This window comes from Oncorhynchus keta, chromosome 34 (genome assembly GCF_023373465.1).
Source record: "Oncorhynchus keta strain PuntledgeMale-10-30-2019 chromosome 34, Oket_V2, whole genome shotgun sequence".
Lineage (NCBI taxonomy): Eukaryota > Metazoa > Chordata > Actinopteri > Salmoniformes > Salmonidae > Oncorhynchus > Oncorhynchus keta.
Window position 1 is genome coordinate 14,032,165 of NC_068454.1, and position 25,172 is coordinate 14,057,336.

Below are 25,172 nucleotides of genomic sequence, written 5' to 3' on the forward strand. Positions count from 1 at the left end.
ATCCGTAGCACGCGCTCAGCAGGTGTATCTCACTGATCATCCCTAAAGCCAACACCTCATTTGGCCGCCTTTCGTTCCAGTTCTCTGCTGCCTGTGACTGGAACGAATTGCAAAAATTGCTGAAGTTGGAGACTTTTATCTCCCTCACCAACTTCAAACATCTGCTATCTGAGCAGCTAACCGATCGCTGCAGCTGTACATAGTCCATCGGTAAATAGCCCACCCATTTTTACCTACCTCATCCCCATACTGTTTTTATTCATTTACTTTTCTGCTCTTTTGCACACCAATATCTCTACCTGTACATGACCATCTGATCATTTATCACTCCAGTGTTAATCTGCAAAATTGTAATTATTCGCCTACGTCCTCATGCCTTTTGCACACAATGCATATAGACTCCCCTTTTTTTTCCTACTGTGTTATTGACTTGTTAATTGTTTACTCCATGTGTAACTCTGTGTTGTCAGTTCACACTGCTATGCTTTATCTTGGCCAGGTCGCAGTTGCAAATGAGAACTTGTTCTCAACTAGCCTACCTGGTTAAATAAAGGTGAAATAAATAAAAATAAAACATTTTTAAAAACCAGTAGCTAGTAGATGTGCAGTGCTACGAGGTAGTTACGGTTGATATGTACATACTGTATAGGTAGGGATAACGTGACTAGACAACAGGATAGATAATAAAACAGTAGCAGCAGCACAAAGGGTCAAAGCAGATAGTTAAATAGTTAACCATTAGCTACCCACAGACATACTATTTAGCAGTCTTATGTTTTCGGGGTAGAAGCTGTTTAGGATCTTGTTGGTTCTAGACTTGGTACATCGGTACCGCTTGCTGTGTTGTAACATATAAACGTTTATGACCTTCCTTTGACACCGCCTGGTATAGAGGCCACTGCCCTAGTGATGTACTGGGCTGTATGCACTACCCTCTGTAATGCCTTGTGGTCGGATGCCAAGCAGTTACTATACCAAGCGGTGATGCTGCCAGTCAAGATTCTCTCAATGGTGCAAATGTAGAACTTTTTGAGGATCTCGAGAGCCCATGCCAAATCTTTTCAGCCTCCTGGGCAGAGGAGGCTGCTGAGGGGAGGACGGCTCATAATAATGGCTGGAACGGAGCGAATGGCATCAAACACATTCAAAACATGTTTGATGTTCCACTTATTCCGCTCCAGTCATTTCCACGAGCCCGTCCTCCCCCACCAACCTCCTGTGCTCATGAGGGGGAAGAGGCGCTGTCGTGCCCTCTTCACGACTCTGTTGGTGTGTGGACCATGATAGATCCCAAATTATGTTGACACCAAGGAAATTGAAGCTCTCAACCTGCTCCACTACAGCCCTGTCGATGTGAGGGGGGGGCGTGTTCGGCCCTCCTTTTTCTGTAGTCTACAATCAGCCCCTTTGCCTTGCTGACTTTGAGGGAGAGGTCTCTGACCTCCTCCCTATAGGCTGTCTCATTGTAGTCGGTGATCAGGCCTACCACCGTCGTGTCGTCAGCAAACAATGACGGTGATGGAGTCGTGCACAGCCGAACCCAGACCCTAGACCACTGCGCCACCCGGTAACAAAAATGTTTAACACATCTTGTGGCTCCTCATGTCTGCAAATTGCCCCTCCATCTCCCATTTCTGATTTTAGTAGCTCTGAAAATAAACTACCCACAATCAATTTCTCATCAATTAATTGAATTATTTAACTGCCACAGGTGTAACCCAGAGCCATGGTTACCATCCCCAGTGATTGAGATCCCAGTCAGCTGGGTTGATTAGTCCAATGGGAGCGAGCGCTGGCTTAGAAAGCTGCATGCAAACACATGAAAATAACTAGATGATATCTCACTTGGTTATGACTGTTCAGTGACATTCAGCTGTGCTGTAGGAGCCTCCATTTCAGCACAAAGGGTGTAATGGCAAGCAGCTGGATTACATAGACCAACATGATAAAGAGGCATCAGGACCTTGCTGATAACTGAAGACCTGATGATTAATTTCTAAGCCTTGATGTTTAACTGATCTGCTCCACTCATTGGACTATTAAAGGACAAGCTTAGATGGACTCCAACCATCACAGATCTGCAGAAACCTTCATCTTTCATAAAAACCTCAAAGTCCTGTCTGACATGGGTCTGGCCCTGTGCAGACAGTCTCACAGCCACATGGCCAAAGTGGTTCTAGTGGGCCTGGACGGGGCGGGGAAGTCCACCCTCCTCCACCGCCTTCTTAGGGGTGAGCTGGCATACACCACCCCCACCGTAGGCTTCAACGTGGGCTCGCTGGAGCTGGACTCTGGCCCGGAGCTGACCGTGTGGGACATAGGGGGCCAGGGGGGCATGCGCGCCCAGTGGGGAGACCACATGGAGGAATGCGATGCCCTGCTGTTTATGGTGGACGGGGTAGAGCGGGTACGGATCGGGGAGGCAAGGGCGGCGTTGGGGAGAGTGCTGGGGGATGAGAGGGTGAGGGGAGTCCCCCTAATGGTGCTGGTTAATAAGATGGACCTCCCAGAGGCGATGGGGCTCCAGGAGGTGACGGGCGGGCTGGGGCTGGAGCAGTGCTGGGATAGAAACTGGGAGGTGCAGGGGTGCAGCGCTCACAACGGCCTGGGGCTCCAAGAGGCCCTGGACTCTTTGGCCACACTCATCAGAAAGCGCTGAGGGAGAACTCAGACACACAATGATATATGGAAAACTTTGGCAAATACACAGATCAATGGACAAGGAATGGGCTCTCATATACAAACAGGTAAAGAATAGGCACACACACATTTGGACAAAAGGGAACCGGTGAGGCTTTTCATAAGCTAACTGTGCTCCTCTCACAGTATGCATCATGCCAGTAGGTTATTTGAATATAGAAACAGTTGTGACATTCACTATGAAGGCAACTATTCAATGGGACTTGAGATTCGCAGATTGGAATTAAATGGCTACTTTTATCAAAAGGACAAAAGCCCAATGGGATCATCCACCTGTTTTTACACTCACTGTAACAATGACATGTATTTCACATGAAACTAATCTCCCCACAGCAATGTCACAAGTGCCATTCATTTTTACAATTGACAGAAGATGCAGTATCCTTCTACACCACAAGGTGGTCTCCTTATTTAGCCACAGTCCTGCTGGTTCTAGTTTCTCCCTGGAAGTTAAATCAATGGTTGCTACTCCAGATTGAAGTGTTGACACTACCAGACTAAAGGGATCGGTGATACACAGTTACATTAAAATAGAACCTTTAGTCGTATATTCAGTAAAGCGGATTACTTTTTATTGGTCTTAAGTATTTGAGAGCAAATGTGTCAGGTATATTTATCCAGGTACCATGTACAGCAACTCTAAATCACATACATGAGAGCAGAGTCACTTTGTCCCCTCTTTCAGAATAAGAATCTCTCACCAATTTTTCCAGACAGACAATACACCTTGATGTTACCATATCAATCAGAAAGCTTGCAGCAGTGAGGATCCAATGGCTAACAGCGCATTTATTTTGGTTAGGATCAGTAGTACAGAGAACATGTCCTAAGGATGAGAGGAAGTGATGTCATAATCAAAATCCCCTGATTGATTAGCAGAATGTGGCATTGATGGGTTTGTGGTGAGGTGAATGTAGTGTCTTCAAAGTATTTACACCCCTTGGAATTTTCCACATTTTGTTGTGTTACAGCCTGAATATAACATATTAAAATGTAGATTGTGACACTGGCCTAGACACAATACCCCATAATGTCAAAGTGGAATTGTTTTGACATTCTTACAAATTCTTTAAAACCTAAAATGTCAAGTCAATAAGTATTCACACCCTTTGTTATTGCAAACCTAAGTAAGTTGAAGAGTAAAAATGTGCTTAACAAGTCACAGAAGTTGCATGGACTCACTGTGTGTGGAATAATGGTGTTTAACTTGATTTGAATGACAACCTCATCTCTGTACCCCACACATACAGATAATTGTGAAGGTCCCTCAGTCTGGCAGTGAATTTCAAACAGATTCAACCAAAGACCAGGGAGGTTCTCCAATGGCTCGCTAAGGGCACCTATTGGTAGATGGGTAAAAAAAAGCAGACATTGAATATCCCTTTGATCATGGGGAAGTTACTACACTTTGGATGGTGGATCAATGCACAACCAAAGATACAGCGTCCTTCCTAACTCCGCTGCCGGAGAAGGACACCGCTCAGGGATTTCACCATGAGGTCAACGGGGACTATAAAACACAGTTGAATGGCTGTGATAGGAGAAAACTGAGGATGGATCCATAACACCGTAGTTACTCCACAATATTAACCTAAATGACAGTGAAAATGAGAAAGCTTGTACAGAATAAAAATATTCCAAAACATGCATTCTGTTTGCAATAAGACACTAAAGTAAAACTGTGAAAAATGTGGCAAAGAAATTAACTTCATTTCGATAATAAAAGTTGTGTTTGGGGCAAATCCAACATCACGGTCTGCTTTACAGCCGATACGGAGACACATTCACCAGTCAGCAGGACAATAAACTAAAACACGGTCAAATATACACTGCAGTAACTTACCAAGACAACATTGAATGTTCCTGAGTGACCTACTTACAGTTGACTTATATCAGCTAGAAAATCAATGGCAAGACTTGAAAATGGCTGTCTAGCTATGATCAACAAACAATGACAGAATGAAGAACTTTTAAAAGCATAATGGGCAAATGTCACACTTCCCAGGTATGCAAATCTCTTAAGAGATTTACCCAGAAAGACTCACAGCTGTAACTCTCAGCTGTAACCCCTGCCAAAGGTGTTTCTAACATATCCACTCAGGGGTGTGAATATTTCTGTAAATTAGTTATAGTATTTCCTTGTCTTGGTCATTACAGGTTATTGTGTGTAGATGGGTGGGAATGTTGTTATTGATTTAATCCATTTTGAAACAGGTATGAATGCTTTCTGAGACACTGTAGTTATAGGTGGAAGGAGGGGTTGTGTGTCAAAATGGGTTACAATTATCAAATAACAAAATAGGAGTAGAACAAATCGCTCTATTCAGCAGAGCACAGCATTGACTATTCTAGTGGCAGACTCCAGCAATATGAGACACCACAAGAACATCTCCCATTCTGGATGCTCCAACAGCTTCTAGCATTTTGTTTATTTTTTCATTAGTACATTTGTCGTTGAGAATTGGTTTTGTTTCGTAGAAATTAAAAACAAAAAAGGCACAATGAATTTCCACTCACGTCTTTAATGTGCACAAGAGTTGAAAGCATCAGCAGGCCACCTTAAAAGTGAATTCTTCTGTCTAAAATGTAGAAATGAAACGAAGGCCAAAACACTGACGTTTTATTAAGTTATTTAAAAACAACTTTTCTCTGGCAAGTAAAAATCTTGCAACACACATAAGCTTGTATCGTTTTGTGATACAAGACAAAGACATTGTAATTCTTTAAAGTGGCTCGGTCCGTCTAGGGATAGTTCACGACACTCTCTAGGGTTTAGTTCATCAGTAATAAACAATTAGTTCCAAAACAAGCCTGGGCTGCTTTTGAAAACCCCCCTATTCCAAACCCACTCCCTATAAATCCTTCCTGGCTTTTTTTGTGCTCTGTTTGAATGGGCCATAACAGAGGAACATAAGTCCAGACAAGGGACCAGGGGTTTGTGTTAGCGTTAGCCCTCACACTTCCTAGATCCTGGAAACAAACTGGGACTTGCTCTTGGACGGTACAAAGACAGTCTGTCCCTACAGACAGACATAACTGTATCAGGCTCCTCAGCATGTCATCACAACCCATTATGAATTTACATTTTTTTTAAATGAAAATCAAAAACGTCAACGGAACAACCTCCCCGTCAGTCTTTGACAAGAAGTATCCAATGTTATCGTTCTGCAGAGTGAGTCCGTTTCAACAATGACTGTTCAGCTGCAGCAGCTTTGTACAGGCTGTATGGAAATATATATTTATATATTCTCAAGAGACAAGTTTGAGAGATACACATTCAGGAAGCTTATGAACTGTGACCTAATTTTTAAAGTTCTGTATAGGTCAGAGGTCGTGTTCTATCCTCTGTTAGTCCGGTCTTCTTTCCGCAGGAAGAGACAAATTAATACTCAGACATGTGCATAAGACAGAAGAAAATCTACAAGTAAAAATAGTAAACCTGGAGGCTCCACATACCAGACCCAGAGATTAGGGGACTCCTGGACGGCGGCGGCCGGGGGAGCAATTGAGGCACTCTATTTTTTTTAAAGTAGTCCATTTTCTTCTTCAAAATGGCTGATCCCTCCTGATGACCCAGGTGGACATTACTCGAACAGGGTCGCCAGGAGGGCTTAGACAATGAAGTTGGAAGTTCCACCCAGTTGACTAAATTAAAATTGTGCAAGCCCTCAATGGCTCTGCTCATTCTAATATGACCTTTAGCCACTAGAGGCTTCAGTGATTTTCTATACCTGGACCAGAAAAATACCAACCTTGCAATCTTTTCTATTTCAACATAAAATATAACACATTTTTTTAAAGAATGAGGTAATACTTTGTTGTTGTTGTCAAATATAGGTTTGTTTTAGTTCAGGCAACTCTTCTGTTGGCGTTCCCAACAGTGGGTATGTTCCTCTGACCAGGTGTTTCTGATGCATTCCAGATCTTACAAAGTCTGGATAGGTATTTTACATATCAGCTAACCAACTCATATGTTACAGCAATCTTTCAGTCGATGACGTGGCACACAACCATTAGTTAATGCAAGCAATGTCTGCGAGACCTATGCCATCACTACCTGCTCTCCACAGGAAGTGACATCATTTCTGCAGCAGGATTTCATGTCCTGCTACAGAAACAGGGCTACAGTGTTTGCCTCGTGGACATTGCATCATTGTACCGGTCCCATTATGGCATCTGTGAGAGAATGGGCAGCGCCATTGAGGCCATCTCCATTTTAAAGTAGTACATTTTCTAATACTTCTATGAGTTTGTAAACAAACTAAAAGGGTGCATACTGCCACCTGTGGTGTGTTGTTTGAACAGGTATTAAGCCAAGGTTGGCTGCCACCTGCAGTTATGGAATGTTTACTCAAGAGTAGAATTCATTGGCTGATTACCTAGATGGAATTATGTGAGCCTTTCTTAACCCATAAGAAGTCTTTAAAATGGTGAAAGTCTTAAATGGAGTTGCCCATGTTAAAAGTAGCTTTTGGGCCCTAGTCCGCTACCATTCTCCGATTTTCCTCCAACCTGAAAAAAATTAAGTTTTTTATTTTGCCCTCCCCTGAATTAGAGCAAAATTGCAAAACAATTATATACTTATACGAACCAGTTTTGCAGCATTATATATTTTTTAATTACATGTATTTTTTATAAATAAAAATCCATAACTCATGATTCAAAAAGTCAAAAGCAAAAAAATAAAATAAAGTGAGTCAAAATGTCTCAGTCTGCCTAAAAACCTCTGTGCCTAAATCCCGCCTCTTCCTGTCCTAGGACTTTGGGGACGAGGACAGGGTCCATGCCTGTTCATGGTTTCGCTCTGAGGTAAACATCTTTAATTGGGGGCACTCGGACATCAAGGGAGAGGGAGAGCGAGCGAAGGTCCACGACCAGGGGACAATCCAGAGGTGAAGCACAAAAATAAACCGCAAATAAACTACAGTATCCTTTCCGATACCGCAGTATCGTGATATTGTTTTCTAAAACAAATATGCAAAGAAACTATTCCCAAGTGTCTTCAACGGTGAGTTTTTGTGCGAGTGTAGTTGTGACATTTGGCAATTCAAAAATATTGCCTCAAAAGGCTTTCTTCCTTTGTGATTTTCACGTGACATTTCAAAGCATTTGCTAAGATTGCCTGAGATCCTCCCCACACGGGTGGCCAGATTGTACTGGTGCTGGATTAATTACCTGGACCCGATTGTATTGGGTTGCCAGGTTGTGGTGGCAGGTGGTAGTTTTAAGTAACCTTTCAGTGCAGAGGTGGCGTATTGTGGAGTTGGTGGGTTACCATGTTGGAGTAATAGTGATGGTAGTAGGTTGGTTCAATCCTTCTGTATTAGGTTGCCAGATAGGAGGAGAGATAGATGGATGAATGTCTGGGGTTGGTTAGACAGTACTAGTGAAGCTGGCTCCTAGAACTTGAAATCCTTCTGCAGGCTGGAAGCGGGGTCAAAGTTGAAGGTCCCTCCTTGGGTGGCTTCAGGAATCAAACTGGGATCCTCATCAATCTAAGAAGGAGAGACAAAGAAGAGGAATGGTGAGGGATGTGTGTGTGTCAGCGTTTCTGTTAGCTGGTAAAAGACGATAAATAAACATGGGTGCCGACCAATTGTCCAGGAGAAAAGGTAGAATTCCATTGCAAAACAATGCTTTTTAGCCTATGGGAATACATTTGACTGGTCATGCTTAAAAATCAATCTAGGTTAATTTGATAAATTTAGTGGGATTAAATTGGCACGTGTGTATGTGTTAGTCGTTGTGTGTCCTAATATTTATCACACGGGCACAGCACGTGTGAGGCTAGTTTGAGGGGGAACTACAGCTCCTCAAAGAGCTTGTGATGGAACATTTTATGTTGGTGCTTTTCTATTTATGAATTTCTGTGTTCTGTGTTTGTACTTTTCTAATAAGCGTTTTCTGTGTTCATGCAAGTGACTGAACAAATCCTCACTATCAGAATCTGCAATTTGGCAGTATCTGCAATTCAGCTTAGAGAGAAGAAGCCTTGTGAGGTATTGGTCTGTCACATGAATGACGCAAACGTTAATGATGAATTGAATAAGCTAAATCGTGCAAATATAACTTGTCTGTATATAAAAGAGATTAACGGGACTGCCCTGGAGGAGCTCCTAATCAACATGTATACTTGGTGCATTGAGTTGGTTGGAAACTCTCCAATTAACAAAACAAAGATTCCTTTAAGTTTGACTTTGTCCCTGGTGTAGAATTTCCACAACAAGCTCAATCATTGCGCAACAATTCTAAATTCCAATCACATGTTAAAAACAGTTGGATGGCCACAATTAAAAAGAACAACAATTTTTACACTGAACAAAAATATAAATGCAACATGTAAAGTATTGGTCCCATGTTTCATAAGCTGAAATCAAAGATCCCAGAAATATTCCATATGCACAAAAATCTTGTTTCTCACAAATTTGTTTATATCCATTTTAGTGAGCATTTCTTCTTTGCCAAGATAATCCATCCACCTGACGGGTGTGGCACATCAAGAAGCATGATAACACAGGTGCACCTTGCGCTCAGGCACTCTAAAATGTGCAGTCGTGTCAGTCGTGCAGTCGTGTCACACAATGCCACAGATGGTCCTTCTGTGGCTCAGTTGGTAGAGCATGGCGCTTGTAACGCCAGGGTAGTGGGTTCGATTCCCGGGACCACCCATACGTAGAATGTATGCACACATGACTGTAAGTCGCTTTGGATAAAAGCGTCAGCTAAATGGCATATATTATTTATATTAGATGTCTCGTTTTGAGGGAGCGTGCAATTGGCATGTCCACCAGAGCCGTTGCCAGATAACTTAATATTAATTTCTTTACCATAAGCCATACCATTTATCATGTTTGGGATGTTATGGATCATGTGTTACAGCGTGGTCCAGTTCTCACAAATATCCAGCAACTTTGCACAACTATTGAAGAGGATTGGAACAGGCCACAGTCAACACCCTGATCAACTCAATACAAAGGTTGATGTGTCGTGCTGCATGCAGCAAATGGGGATTACACCAGATACCATATCTGTGACCACAGATGCATATCTGTATTCCCTGTCATGTGAAATCCATAGATTAGAGCCTAATCAATTTATTTCCTTATATGAACTGTAGCTCAGTAAAATGTTAATTTCTGGATGTGTTCATATTTTTGTTCAGTATAATTCAACCTGGTAAATGAAGCTTCCCATTCATGTGGATTAGCAACGGTAGGCAGGCGGCGAAGCGCGTAGAAATGTCTGTCCTCGGTTTCAGGATTAATGGTCTGGGGCTGTTTTTCATGGTTCAGGCTAGGCCCCTTAGTTCCAGTGAAGGGAAATCTTATTAACATTACAGCATACAATGACATTCTAGACAAATCTGTGCTTTCAACTTTGTGGAAGGTCCTTTCCTGTTTTAGCGTGACAACACCCCTCTGCACAAAGCAAGGTCCATATGGAAACGGTTTGTCGAGATCAGTGTGGAAGAACTTGACTGGCCTGCACAGAGTACTGACCTCAACCCCATAAAACAACTTTGGGATGAATTGAAACGCAGAACGCGAGCCAGGTCGAATCGCTAAACATCATTGCCCGACCTCACGAATGCGCGTGGCTGAATAGAAGCAAGTCCCTACAGCAATTTCACAACATCTAGTGGTTTTATGACTTAACAGCCGGTCATAAATAGTTTGCAGAAACCTTCTTGCCCTGCAGTATTGGAAGACTAACAAAGGGAGTTTCAGAGAGACTTTTTGCTGGCAAAAAAACCCTCTAAAACGGCCAAAGAATGGACTTCGGAACAATATTCATTAGATAGGGATGTTATCAATGGTAAGACAGGATCGACAGAAAAATCCTTTCATATGGTTTAGTATTTTGTGTTGTCAAGGATGGTTTGACAAAGTAATTTACTGTGAAAGTGCACACATCCTATGTATCAAGTTTACATTAAATGTGGTATAAAATGATTAAATATGAGAATAATTCTGTGAAGATAGAAGGCTAAAATCACATTGCTAAAGGAATTGTTTTTCATATAAACTTGTGCCAGTCAGCAGCCACGTCCAAGTGAGCTCAGAGTTAGTGTCAGCATGACGGAACGCCCCTTTGGCCAGAGTGCTTAAAAGGACTCGCTAAGAATAAACATACAGACCAAGCAGACGGACGGTGTGAACCGGACGTCATGAATGGTTAAAACTACAAGACCAAAAAGAGGCGAGGTCACGGCCCACATGTTGAAATGGTTAGAAACGTTGTACTGAGACCAGACAGCGTGGAGCGAGCGGTGGCTACACGGCTGAAAATGGTTTAAACTCTACAGACCAGCCAACATACAGCGCGAGGTGAATGTCAAAATGGTTAAAACTATGAAACTCTCAATCTCTACAGAAGAAGATAACCTCACCTAGGAGACCAGAAACACTCACCTAGGAGACCAGAAACACTCTGTGGTCCTAGAACTTTGACTAAAAGACACGAGGTGGGAAGGAAGAATCCCTCCTAGACAACCACTGGTACGTCTGAAGTATCTATTCTAACGAACACTCCGAGACCAGAGAAGCTCTACAACTAAGGACATTGTGACCTCTGGTGGATAATCAGAGCCTCACATCAAGCCACTACCCATAGACGGATCGATTGGTTTCTGAGAGACAGAGAAACACACCTAGGGGTAAATCTATATTGCATTTCTAATCTGAATGAGTAGCGGTTAGGGTGCTAAGTATACGTATTTCTGTGAGCGCAGCTTCCAAAATGTATGTACGATAAGTTGACTCTCTCCCCCCTTCCATTACGTAACAAGCTGTCATACGGTGTCAGTTCACTAGGGACTTTTATCTCATGTAAGTCTATTTATTTACTAAGCCAATTTGTGTATTTCTGATTGATCAATGAGGTTAGGGTTCTTTCAGATATCAGGGAGTATGCGACGTTCAGAATGAGACTGATACGAGGTAATAATAATAAATTAATAATCGACTGTTATTGATGTAAGAGATGTCTGTATATCTTTAGAGCTTAAAGTCGGGAGATAGCATCGCTAAACAACTTTTACCGTGGTGCACCAAATGTCCAATGAGTTAATTGTTACATGATTCATTTCAATTGAGTAACAATTAAACATAGTTTAAACACAGTCATCAGATTAATGATAGTCACGACACCTACTTGTTGTATGAATTTGTGATCTATCGTCCCACAACTGTCCCAGAGTCTGTTTAGAAAAGGCTATTTATTTCTCGTAGAGAACGACAAGCTGACCAATAGAATAGGTCAACTTTTCTACTATGGTGCATAGTACATTGACAGGCTAGTGATTTTGCTGTTAGTTACTGGTCTTGTTGTCTGAGGAAAAGTTAATGTGGACAGTTATTCTAACACCTTCAAAGTTTGCATTGGAATTTAGTAAGAAGGATGCACGCCGTTGCATGTTCTGTGAAGATCAATTACCTTAATCAAAATGTGATTTGTATTTCTGAGCACCGTGGGTGGACGCCCTAATCAGGTTACGCACCTAATGCATATGGGTCGGTTAATTAAAATGCTGCAGGTCAAATGTCTGGTGCTACATTTTCCTAACAGAAGCCCTGGACTGTGTGTGTGATTTACAACTCACGTCGTCACCTGAGAAGTACTGGTCAATAATCTCGAAGGCTAGTTTGTAGATGTCCTCATTCTCATGTTGCTGTAGATTCTCAATCTTCTCCAGACCTGAGCGGAAAGCAGATCAGAAAGCAACCATTCACTTCAGACACACAGTACCTCCTCCAGCCATCATGAGAATATGCAGGCACACAGTACCTCCTCCAGCCATCATGAGAATATGCAGGCACACCGTACCTCCTCTAGCCATCATGAGAATATGCAGACACACAGTACCTCCTCTAGCCATCATGAGAATATGCAGGCACACAGTACCTCCTCTAGCCATCATGAGAATATGCAGGCACACAGTACCTCCTCTAGCCATCATGAGAATATGCAGACACACAGTACCTCCTCCAGCCATCATGAGAATATGCAGGCACACAGTACCTCCTCTAGCCATCATGAGAATATGCAGGCACACAGTACCTCTAGCCATCATGAGAATATGCAGGCACACAGTACCTCCTCCAGCCATCATGAGAATATGCAGACACACAGTACCTCCTCCAGCCATCATGAGAATATGCAGGCACACCGTACCTCCTCTAGCCATCATGAGAATATGCAGGCACACAGTACCTCCTCTAGCCATCATGAGAATATGCAGGCACACAGTACCTCCTCTAGCCATCATGAGAATATGCAGGCACACAGTACCTCCTCCAGCCATCATGAGAATATGCAGGCACACAGTACCTCCTCTAGCCATCATGAGAATATGCAGGCACACAGTACCTCCTCTAGCCATCATGAGAATATGCAGGCACACAGTACCTCCTCCAGCCATCATGAGAATATGCAGGCACACAGTACCTCCTCCAGCCATCATGAGAATATGCAGACACACAGTACCTCCTCCAGCCATCATGAGAATATGCAGGCACACCGTACCTCCTCTAGCCATCATGAGAATATGCAGGCACACAGTACCTCCTCTAGCCATCATGAGAATATGCAGGCACACAGTACCTCCTCTAGCCATCATGAGAATATGCAGGCACACAGTACCTCCTCCAGCCATCATGAGAATATGCAGACACACAGTACCTCCTCCAGCCATCATGAGAATATGCAGGCACACCGTACCTCCTCTAGCCATCATGAGAATATGCAGACACACAGTACCTCCTCTAGCCATCATGAGAATATGCAGGCACACAGTACCTCCTCTAGCCATCATGAGAATATGCAGGCACACAGTACCTCCTCTAGCCATCATGAGAATATGCAGGCACACAGTACCTCCTCCAGCCATCATGAGAATATGCAGGCACACAGTACCTCTAGCCATCATGAGAATATGCAGGCACACAGTACCTCCTCTAGCCATCATGAGAATATGCAGGCACACAGTACCTCCTCTAGCCATCATGAGAATATGCAGGCACACAGTACCTCCTCTAGCCATCATGAGAATATGCAGGCACACAGTACCTCCTCTAGCCATCATGAGAATATGCAGGCACACACCTCCACACTCCTCTATGATCTCAGTGATGGTGCTGGCCTCGTCCCCGGCCATGATAAGGACGTTCTTGAGGCCGTCTAGGAGTACCTGGACCACCTGGGAGTCCTTCACTGAAAGCAGACTGCAGAAAGGAGGGACTACATTCTGCTGCACCAAGTACTCCACCTACACAAACAAGACAGCAGTAAGCACTTCTGACAAATCACTGCTGACACGTATGATTGTGTAAGCAGGTTCAGTCACTGGCATTAGATTAGTTCATAAACTCACTGGTCTGAACGCTCCAGAGGCCCTGGCATGACAATGCAGCCCCATACCTGTCCATGTCTAAGTCAATAGTCTATCTGATAGAGGTTGCAATGTGTGTGACAGACTCACCTGGTCTTTCCGGCCACTGATTGTGAGGTTGCTGATGGTCCACGCTGCCTCCTTCTGAGTCCCAAAGTCCCCCTGGCGACACACGGGTTGTCAGCACTACGTAACATATCACTACACAGCAATGACAGGAAGATCATCTCTCTCAGGCTCACAGACACCAGCCATGTAGGCACGGGGGAGCCAGGACCACCCAATTAGATACATCCTTTTTTATCATCTCTACTAGACAGTGTTCCAAACAGGCAGAGGTAGGTAGTAACATGTACAGTTTTGTTTGCAGTGGCACAACTGAGGGGAAGGAGAAATGCCCAGCCAGCCAAGAAAATATCCTTCAAAGTGGAGAGGTTCGGAAGAGGGTAAATCCTACCTTGGCAAGAAAAATATGATTGAGTTTACTGTGGCAATTGATATCTGCACTGTTAATTTATTACCTGACTACAAACCTCGATGTTTAATCTCACGCTGAAATGGGTCTGATTTGCATACTAGACTAGTGACAATTCGATATGGATTGTTGCAACACTTACCTGATCCTCCTTAACATTTAACATGTAACAGAGTTAAACATGTAACATCACACTCAGAGTAAAATGTTTTTAGTACGCATTCACCATCACATGTACTTGTAATATGAAATATTTCTCTCATGAATGCTATTGAAATTATTCAGATGTCTCGAGTACCATTTACCTTTTTATGAAATTGAGCACATTGACAGATATTAAAACTTTGAATAAACTGTACAGTATACAGATTTTCTTAAATGTCAGTCTTCATTGGAGACTACCTGTGCTGGAGGACATCTGCAATTTAGCATTTTTATTAGGATCCCGTTAGCTACTGCTAACAGTCGCCACTTTTCCTGGTGTCCACAAGATGGTGCTGGCAGGCAGGCTTAAATAATACATTTATGTAAAATAAAGTGCACTAAGTTGTTCTTCTTGCCGTCAGTTAGGTGTAAAACATTTTTTTTAATAAAAAATACCACACAAAATATGTAACAAGTACTGAAAAAGTTGTGACCGGAAACTTTTTTTAAATTAACCCTTCCACCACCCCCTTTAAAAAAAATGTTTTTACTCTTACTTGAGTAGTTTAAGAAGGCTACGTTTACTTGAGTAAATCTCAATCTACTGTAAGTAACAGTACTTTTCCTTCGATTTTTAGTACTCTACCCACCTCTGCAAACGGGACATTATTTGTATTTTTACCTAAACATGCAAACACCATCAGATAGAATTCATAGCAAGCAGTGCACTGGCATGACCTTCACTCATGGAATGGGTGGACAAAAATAACTAACTGAAAGCCACACCCCAATACACCATGTCACTGCCTCTATTTAGTAAACAAGTCTGGTCACAATCCAGTGCATTTATCAGTCAGTAAGAAACTGGTCTTGAATATTACAACTAAGAGCACTGTATTTGGTACAAATCATTCCCTAAATTCTAGACCTCAGATGAATCTGGTAATGAATGAATGGTCTGGCTGTTGAACAAGTTGAGGAGACTAAATTACTTGGCGTTACCTTAGATTGTAAACTGTCATGGTCAAAACATTTAGATTTAATGGTGGTAAAGATGGGGAGAAGTCTGGCCGTAATAAAGAGATTCCCTGCTTTTTTGACACCACACTCCAAAAAGCAAGTCCTGCAGGCTCTAGTTTTGTCTTATCTTGATTATTGTCCAGTCGTATGGTCCAGTGCTGCAAGGAAAGACCTTGTTAAGCTGCAGCTGGCCCAGAACAGCAGCACGTTTTGCTCTTCATTGTAATCAGAGCGCTGATATAAATACTATGCTGCCAGTCTCTCTTGGCTAAGAGTTGAGGAGAGACTGACTGTTTCTTATGAAAACAGGTGATGCAATGTATTGAAAATCCCAAATTGTTTGCATAGTCAACTTACACACAGCTCTGACACACACTTATCCCACCAGACATGCCACCAGGGGTGTTTTCACAGTCCCCAAACCCAGAACAAATTCAAGAAAGTGTACAGTATTATATAGAGCCCTAATTGCATGGAACTTCCTTCCATCTCATATTGCTGAAATAAACAGAAAACCTGGTTAAAAAAACAGATAAAGAAACACCTCAGGTCACAACGCCTCTCCCCTATTGGACCGAGATAGTTTGTGTGTATGTATTGATATGTAGGCTACGTGTGCCTTTAAAAAAATTTATGTAGTTCTGTCCTTGAGCCGTTCTTGTCTATTGATGTTCTGTATTGTCATGTTTTGTGTAGACCCCAGGAAGAGTAGCTGCTGCTTTCGCAACAGCTAACGGGGATCATAAAAATAAAAAAAATGATTTGTTAGCTTTAATTAGCTTTAAAAATGCTAAATTCTCTCTCAGCCTCACTGCAAAATGTGTAGAAAAGCATGAGAATGTGTTGTCACAATGCCAGGCCAAGTATCATGATACCACGGGGGAAACTTCAGCGGCCTAGCGTCCTGTTCACCCCAAATACAACACATTTCATTTAAAGTTCACATTGTTCACCATATAATAGAATACTGAAAAGGCCTACCTATGATGTGGCTGGAGGAATGACTACACGTGCATAATGAACAGGCTACACCTGCCCCTGAACAGGCAGTTTACCCACTGTTCCTAGGCAGTCATTGAAAATAAGAATTTGTTCTTAACTGACTTGCCTAGTTAAATAAAAGGTAAAATAAAAAATAAAATAAATAATTTAATGTCATTGTCATGAAACCACCTTTACTCTTCAGTTAAGACTCCCTCCCTCATAAACACACACCTCTCTCTCCCAAAAACACACTGTTCCCAAAACTTTAAAAACTTTAGGTACCAAACAGAATGTAAGGAGCACCAAAAATACATATATTTTTTACACTTTAGTCTTCCATTAGGCCTATAAGAATCCTAACTTCGAAACACATCTCATGAGTAGCAGACACTTTCCCTTTCTTCCTGTGCCAACCAATAATTAGTGTCCGGGATTAGTTTAAAAACGGCCCTTGACATGGTGTGTGAAATTATATCAAATGTGCGCGACATCGCGCAGAAAGAAGAAGAGGTATCTCTGGTAATATGGGTGATATTTTTAACCGTTTGAGATCGAGACGAGACGTTTTCTTTCCTGTAAAGCTGCAGACATGCCTCTTGTGAAACGGGGTTTCCTCTCTGCGTCACGGTGAATTTGCAAAGCCTATCAGACTGGCCTGTACTCTTGGTTATACCAGGGATGAAATTATACAATGTATCAACTTCTCACTCTGCACGCTGCTCCAATGTATCAAATGTAACAGAAGACTGACCAGGGTCTGCATCCCCCCCGCCAACATAGCTAAATTATATTATAAAAAGTGATGCAGGAAGAGCGGACAGAGAGAAGCAGGTGAGTGGTGGCTGGAATTGGATACAGCTGTCTGATTACAGATGCCACACATGCAGACATTATTGGGCTGGCGCAAACAAGAGACTTGTTGATGTTGCTTAAATACAACTGAATTTAGAAGCAAAACTGATTTAATAAACATTTTAGAAAAGGCGCGAGTACTTCATGGCAAAATGTGTAGAATTGCAGGAAGTTTTTTGGGGGCCAAATAACACATTCTGGCTACGCTACTGACAGACGCACACCACAGATCTCTCACCGTGGCCAGTTGGTGGATAATCAAGGGGATGAGTCCTGCGTCGATCACAGCCTGAACCTGCTGCTGGTTCCCAGCCGTGATATTGGACAAGAACCACACTGCTTCCTGTAGACAAACCAATCACAGACAGTTATGCCACAACACTTCCTATTAACAGTCCAATCTCACACAGTCAAACCAAACAATTTCCTGTTGGCCTGCTAATCATGGACATTGGCTTCTCCCCTCCCTGTTTCCGTTCCCTCTCGGGGGAGTGTGTGTGTGCTCTACCTTGTTGATCTTCTCTTTGGGGTGTGTGAGCAGGTTGGGGAAGTGGGAGAGGACATCACAGTTGAGAACCATCTGCGTCTGCTCGTCTGTCCCCGTCACAATGTTGCCTACTGCCCTCAGCGTAGCAGTCTGCAGGAAGTGACAACACAGCAGGTCAACACCCAATGTCAGCGCGTCAGAAAAGACAACACACCCTGATGTATTACTTATAAAAACGCATCGTTTCCTCCCTTCCTTGAAATGATCACTGATCTGTATGTTGTAAGGAAAGCTAGGAGTTTCTTCAACATATGGCTGCAGTTTTACTAAAGTACACCTAGCCCTCATGATCAGTAAAGCCAAGGCTTTAATACTTGTTGATTTAAAATAAACGTTTATTGGTCACATGCAATAATATCTGCTCATCAATGATTCATTTTATAAGCACACCATCCATACCAGTGTGTTTGGGTCTAAGTCTGAATGTTATCAGTTACCATGGTAATTGTTCCCAATTCTATGGTGTCCCTGTTGAGCCATCTTACCTGAACTTTGACCTCCTGGTGGCTGAGCAGAGGAACGAGGAAGGGGACTACGCCAGAGTCTATCACCATCTGAATCTGCTCGTTCCCACCATCCGTCAGATAGGACAGAGCCCACACCGTGTCCACCAGGATCTACACAAGTATGTCAACGAGTCCAATAAGTGTTGTTTTAATGGGGCTGCTGATGTCAAAATTATGGTATGCGAATTGTACCATTTAGGGGTAATGAAAATACACTTCCATACTTACATTTATATCTGTGTGGTATAGAAGAACACACAGAGCTGGAACAATCTGGAAAAGAGAAAACAGTTTGAGGTAGAGAGAGGAAAATATGGTGTGAAAAGCAGACTAGAAATGTGGTCATGTAAGGTATGTCTCTAAACATTCCTCCTAGTGATGAGTCATTTGGCTGACTGGTTGGAGAGACTCACGATAACACTGCTCACACACACGGTACCCACATGTACATACCTCCTGTACTGTCTCCATGGGGGGCGGTGGCTCCTTGTTGCGACAGAGGTTTACGATGACCCAGGTGACGTTGCGGAGGAAGGAGATGGGGATGGACGGGTTAATGAAGGACAGCAGGGGCTTGACCACACCCAGGGAGATTACGTAATCTCTGCACTGTGGCCCGTCACCTGGGGGAAAAGCATCACAGGTCAGGGGGTCATCATTTGGGCACAGCGTTTTTCCTGGTTAGGTAGTGAGCTATGACAAATACAATGAAGTTAAATGAAGACACAGCAATATGAAGTGGATGCAGAAAGTCAGTTCTCAACAGAACGTTGAAGCAACAGAACGTTGCGGCGCAAGTTCTCCACTGTTTTGGTGCCCAGGCTACTACGCTGTGAACAGCGTGATGTGAACCCGTGCACATGCGCAGACACTGCCTGTGATTGTGTGAAAGCAAAGTCCAATATCTGTGGTGCTGCTTGTGGCAACATCATTTCGCTGACATGCTGGCCACACCACTCGTTACGCTCGCACGGCAAAATAAATGTACACAATTCAATAATTTCATCCAAACTGCTTGTGTGCATCTACGAGCATCTGCGTAGCTAGGCACTAAAATATAACTTGGTTCCATTTGACGCTGGACGCGCTGCAAGTCCCACCTCCACCAGCTCCTCATTGGTTTTTAGGAGCATATACCCACATGGGTGACTGAAAGATGAACTGAGGTCCACAATCCAGTCGGTGGTGGTAATGCACCTTCAAATTGGTTGCCAACAGCGATATAAAGTACACAGACGACTGGAGGAGAGATTACTAGAAACTTATGTGGATTAATTGTCAGAGTAGAGAACTCACTATTGTGTGACTCAAAAATGGGTAAGAATTCTACTAAGACTTTGTGCATTTCAGGTAAAATAACAACTCAAATGTTTATATCACAGGACAAATTAGCTCGCAACAGCAAGGTAGCAAGCTAAATGTCCATGAATGTTTCATGTGTTTCAACCTGTCCCAAAAATAACAGTTGGTTCAGAGTTAGTTTTGATATGTCAACCTCTTGTGTCGTCATCTGGTGTGATTGGACCAAAACGAACATGCGCGTGACCGCTGTAGTCAGCATGTCAGTATCTTTACTCACCTATGATGTTGCCTAGTGCCCACACAGCCTGTTCACACACATTCTGATGGAGAGAGTGGAGCAGTCGCAGGAACAGGGGAACAGCATCTGTTCGTACACACAGAGAGAGTTAGGAATTGACATATCACAATTTCACACACAACGATAACATAACAGAAGCATTAGTGAAGCCGGGCAGAGAGACGGAGCCCAGACAGAGTCAGAATAAGAGCCGGGCAGAGAGACGGAGCCCAGACAGACAGTCAGAATAAGAGCAGGGCAGAGTGAGCTGCTGAACTTACTGGATTTGACCACAGCCTGGGTCTGTTGTGAAGTACCAGACGCTATGTTGGTCAGGGCCCAGGCTGCCTCGAACTGGAGAGACGGACTAGCGCAGAGAAAGGAGGGAAAGAGTGAGAGACAGAATGAGAGGCCTTCCATTAATATCAACCCATCTTCATCCTAACCCCCCCCCCCACACACACACACACACACATTGTCCTGGGTGTCTCCATTCCTGACCACAAGGTCCTGTGTGTGTTGTCCTGAACACAAGGTCCTGGGAATGGGGAAATATTTTGTTTGGGTTGGCTAAAAGAGAAATGGGCCAAGGGACTCTCCTGTGCCTGACACACACCTTATCTGCATCATATCTCCTAGACATTAATCCGGTCAGACTACAGGATTACCTCCCAGTAAATGTCCCAACAGTGCATTAGTAGAGACAGTCAAAGTGAGGACATTGGTCTGAGGCAGCAGCAGACTCACTTGTCGTCTCTCTCCAGACATTTGACTAGGATGGGCAGGATGCCAGACTTTATCAAGTCATCAATGGGAGGGTTTCTGTCACTGGAAAGGAGTTTTCTGACGGACACAAAAACAGGAAGTGTTATGTTTGAGTCATGGAAAAGAAAACAGGGTTTGAGAGATAAAGCAGAGAGAAGGACAAGGTGATCACACATCCTACTGTCCTTGAGAAAATTATATTTTCCCTAACCCTCAACCCAATTCTAACAATAAAACTTAACCCCTAAACCTAAAAATAGACCATTTACAAGTGAGGACCGGCAAAATGTCCTCACTTCTCAGAATTGTAGTTGGTTTACTATTCTTGTGAAGACTTCGGATACTCACAAGTATAGTAAAAGTTGTACACACACTTTTACCTGGCAGCCTGTACGGCACTGAGCTGGACCACAGCGTTATCACTGGCGGCATTCTTCAGCGGGACAGAGAACACACGTTACAGCACCACACTCAGAGGATGTCTTTTAGTTAACAAGTAGACGTGTGTGTACATGAAGTTGAGGCTGACCTGTAACATAACTTCTAGTGTGACGTTTTGCTGTAAAGACAGAAGGGACAACATCAGTACCAGGTTACAGAGCAACAACATGGGGGGAGGGGATACAATTCACATAAACATCCATTTAACAGATCATTCTGAGGAGACACCGTGCTGTTTTCCCTGTGTTGACCGGCCCGTTGAGGCTGTGAGCTCACAGGCTGAGAATGTCATGCTAGCCTATCACTACACTTCACCTTGTAGCAGCTAAACCAGGCCAGACCAGGGCCTATTCCTCATTTAATTAGCTTAGTGACAGATCTCCAGTCAGCAGGGTAAAAAGCTCCTCTTTACCCTTACATCCCCCTGTGGATCCCCATACAGTGCATTCGAAAAGTATTCAGAGCCCTTGACTTTTTCCACATTTTGTTACATTACAGCCTTATTCTAAAATTGACATTTTTGTGGAATATATATTTTTATTGTTCTCAATCTACACACAATACCCCATAATGACAAAGCAAAACCAAGTTTGATTTTTTTTAAGTAAGCTGAAATATCACATTTCCAGAAGTATTTAGACCCTTTACTCAGTATTTGTTGAAGCACCTTTGGCAGCGTATACAGCCTGGACTCTTCTTGGGTATGATGCTACAAGCTTGGCACATGTATTTGGGGAGTTTCTCCCATTCTTCTCTGCAGATCCTCTCAAGCTCTGTCAGGTTGGATGGGGAGCGTTGCTGCACGGTTATTTTCAAGTCTCTCCAGAGATGTTCGATCGGGTTAAAGTCTGAGCTCTGGCTGGGCCACTCAGAGACTTGTCCTGAAGCCACTCCTGCGTTGTCTTGGCTGTGTGCTTGCGTTGTTGTCCTGTTGGAAGGTGAATCTTCACCCCAGTCTGAGGTCCTGAGTGCTCTGGAGCAGTTTTTCATTAAGGATCTCTGTACTTTCCTTTGCCCGATTCTGACTACTCTACCAGTCCCTGCTGCTGAAAAACATCCCCACAGCATGATGCTGCCATCACCATGCTTCACCATAGGGATGGTGCCAGGTTCTCTCGAGACTTGACGCTTGGCATTCAGGCCAAAGAGTTGAATCATGGTTTCATCAGACCAGAGAATCTTGTTTCTCATGATCTGAGTCTTTAGGTGCCTTTTGGCAAAATCCAACCGGGCTGTCATGACTTTTACTGAGGAGTGACTTCCATCTGGCCATTCTACCATAAAGACCTGATTGGTTGAGTGCTGCAGAGATGGTTGTCCTTCCGGAAGGTTCTCTGATCACCAGAGTAACTCTTGAGCTCTGCCAGAGTGACCATTAGGTTCTTGTTCACCTCTCTGACCAAGGCCCTTCTCTCCCGATTGCTCAGTTTGGCCGGGTGGCCAGCTTTGGGAAAAGTTTTGATGTTTGTAAACTTCTTCCATTTAAGAATGATAGAGGCCACTGTGTTCTTGGGGGCCGTCAAACAGTTTTTCGGTAACCTTCCCCAGATCTGTGCCTCGACACAATACTGTCTCAGAGCTCTACGGACAATTCCTTCAACCTCATGGCTTGGTTTATGCTCTGAGATGCACTGTCAACTGTGGGACCTTATATAGACACGTGTGCCTTTCCAAATCATGTCCAATCAATTGAACTGACCACAGGTGGACTCCAATCAAGTTGTAGAATCATCTCAAGGATGATCAATGGAAACAGGATGCACCTAAGTTCAATTTCAAGTCTCATAGCAAAGGGTCTGAAAGATGTTAATTTGTAATACATTTCCAAAAATGTCTAAAAACCTGTTTTCACTGTCATTATGAGGTATTGTGTGTATATTAATGAGGATTTATTTTAAAATCCATTTTAGAATAATGCTGTAACTTAACAAAAAATGTGGAAAAGGGGATGGACTGAATACTTGAGATGCACTGTACATCATACAAACCATAGAGACCAGGGGGTTTAAGACCCATGTCTAGATTACAATGTCACACATAGAAATGGATTGTATAGCACAAACACAACACAATCGATCTCCAGGAGGGTTGGCCACGGCTGTCCGGCTGGTCCTACCTGACAGATAGTCTAGGCAGTACATTTCCATCTGTAACAAGTCTCCTGTCTTAGAGATAGCCAGCCCAGCGCAATAGCAAATGGGTCGCTAAAGTGACATCACACCCACCCCTTTGGAGTCAGAGTCTATGTCGGAGTCCTCAAGACTGTCCTCCTGTGGGACGTTCCTCTTCTTCAGTAGATGCTTGTCTCGTTTGTTCTGACGGAAGAGAGGGAGAGATTAAAGAATAAACCAACACATTGATGAATACTGAAATATATGACAGAGTAGCAACACTAACTTCTACAGCACCAATACTTCAGTGGAAGCTGGATATCGGTAAAACAAAAAAAAAAAACAGCTGACCCTCGCATCCCTAGGATGTGCGTCATCTCTGGGACCGGAGTCTGTCTGCCCAGAGACATCTGGGGTACAGTTGGGGACAAAGTACAAACCCTGTGTCGCTATGGGGATGTCCTCTGTAAGATTACTCAACTTTAGATACAGTGCCTTCAGAAGGTAATCACACCCATTGACCTTTTCCACATCTTGTGTTACAAAGTGAGATTAAAATGGATGTTATTTTATTGTCGTCAACTATCTACACAAAATACTAGAATGTCAAAGTGGATTATATTTTTAAAACACACTAAATACACTGCATCTTGTTTAGATCAGTATTCAATCCTCTGAGTCAACACACAGAGTCACCTTGAGCAGTTGTGGAATCTGTTTATTCTGTGCAGGCTTCCTTTTCACCGTGTCATTTAGGTTAATATTGTGGATTAACGACAATGTTGTTGATCCATCCTCAGTTCTATCACAGCCATGGTGAAATCCCAGAGCAGTTCCCTTCCTTTCCTCCAACTGAGTTAGGAAGGGCGCCTGGATTTTCTAGTTACAGGGTGTATTGGTACACCATGCAAAGTGTAATTAATAACGGCACCATGCTCAATGAGATATTCAATGTCTTTAAAACATCTACCAATAGGTGGCCTTCTTTGCGAACCATTGGAAAAACTCTCTGGTCTTTGTTGTTGAATCTGTGCTTATAATTCACTCACTGTGTGGGGTACAGAGATGAGGTAGTCATTTAAAAATCAAGGTAAACACTATTATACAACACAGAGTGAGTCCATGCAACTTATGTGAATTATTAAGCACATATTAACTCCTGAACTTCTTTGAACAACTCATTCCAAAACCATCGAGTTGGTCCTCCCTTTGCTTCTATAACAGCCTCCACTCTCCTGGGAAGACTTTCCCCTAGATGTTGGAACATTGCTGAGGGGACTTGTTTCCATTCAGCCACAAGAGCATTAGAGAGGTCGTGCAATTTGAGGTCGGAGCTCTCTGCAGGCCAGTCAAGTTCTTACACACCGAAAAACCATTTCTGTATGGACCTGGCTTTGTGCACAGGGGAGTTCTACCGAAACAGGAAAGGATTTTCCTCAAACTGTTGCCACATAGTTGGAAGCACAGAATCACCTAGAATGTCATTGTATGCTGTAGCGTTAAGATTTTCCTTCACTGGAACTAAGGGGCCTAGCCAGAACCATGAAAAACCGCTCCAGGCCATTATTCCTCCACCAAACTGTACAGTTGGCCCTATGCATTGAGGCAGGTAGTATTCTCCTGGCATCCGTCAACCCCAGATTCGTCCGTTGGACTGCC

General features: G+C 43.3%; 2 protein-coding genes and 2 long non-coding RNA genes across 5 annotated transcripts in view; 1 reads left to right on the forward strand and 3 right to left on the reverse strand.

The window, feature by feature from the left end:
* The first annotated feature begins 2,039 nt into the window (after positions 1-2,039).
* On the forward strand, positions 2,040-4,575 carry LOC118366466 (ADP-ribosylation factor-like protein 11). The gene has a single exon (XM_035749097.2). The coding sequence runs from the start codon at positions 2,057-2,059 to the stop codon at positions 2,657-2,659; it is 603 nt and encodes a 200-aa protein (XP_035604990.2). The 5' UTR covers positions 2,040-2,056; the 3' UTR covers positions 2,660-4,575.
* A 428-nt stretch (positions 4,576-5,003) lies between these two features.
* LOC118366761 (importin subunit alpha-4-like) overlaps positions 5,004-25,172 on the reverse strand; it is a 28,926-nt gene continuing 8,757 nt past the window's right edge. The window contains exons 3-17 of one of the 2 annotated variants that reach the window (XM_035749411.2): positions 23,628-23,717; positions 21,491-21,520; positions 21,342-21,394; positions 20,944-21,039; positions 20,478-20,563; positions 20,197-20,283; positions 19,071-19,240; positions 18,846-18,890; positions 18,597-18,728; positions 18,073-18,201; positions 17,803-17,907; positions 14,180-14,251; positions 13,804-13,966; positions 12,302-12,396; positions 5,004-8,195 (exon numbers count right to left, since the gene is read on the reverse strand). In XM_035749411.2, the coding sequence (XP_035605304.1) occupies positions 8,100-8,195; positions 12,302-12,396; positions 13,804-13,966; positions 14,180-14,251; positions 17,803-17,907; positions 18,073-18,201; positions 18,597-18,728; positions 18,846-18,890; positions 19,071-19,240; positions 20,197-20,283; positions 20,478-20,563; positions 20,944-21,039; positions 21,342-21,394; positions 21,491-21,520; positions 23,628-23,717 (1,449 nt within the window). In that variant the 3' untranslated portion in view covers positions 5,004-8,099. Of the gene's footprint in view, positions 8,196-12,301; positions 12,397-13,767; positions 13,967-14,179; positions 14,252-17,802; positions 17,908-18,072; positions 18,202-18,596; positions 18,729-18,845; positions 18,891-19,070; positions 19,241-20,196; positions 20,284-20,477; positions 20,564-20,943; positions 21,040-21,341; positions 21,395-21,490; positions 21,521-23,627; positions 23,718-25,172 lie in introns of both variants that reach the window. The other variant, XM_052493217.1, reaches the window with a different exon arrangement.
* Positions 12,475-12,816, reverse strand: LOC127915014 (uncharacterized). Its single transcript, XR_008089844.1, has 4 exons — positions 12,796-12,816; positions 12,643-12,720; positions 12,526-12,564; positions 12,475-12,486 (listed from the first exon to the last, which is right to left on the reverse strand). It is a non-coding gene; the product is annotated as an uncharacterized LOC127915014 (long non-coding RNA).
* LOC127915013 (uncharacterized) lies at positions 12,844-13,600 on the reverse strand. Its single transcript, XR_008089843.1, has 3 exons — positions 13,420-13,600; positions 13,225-13,380; positions 12,844-12,990 (listed from the first exon to the last, which is right to left on the reverse strand). It is a non-coding gene; the product is annotated as an uncharacterized LOC127915013 (long non-coding RNA).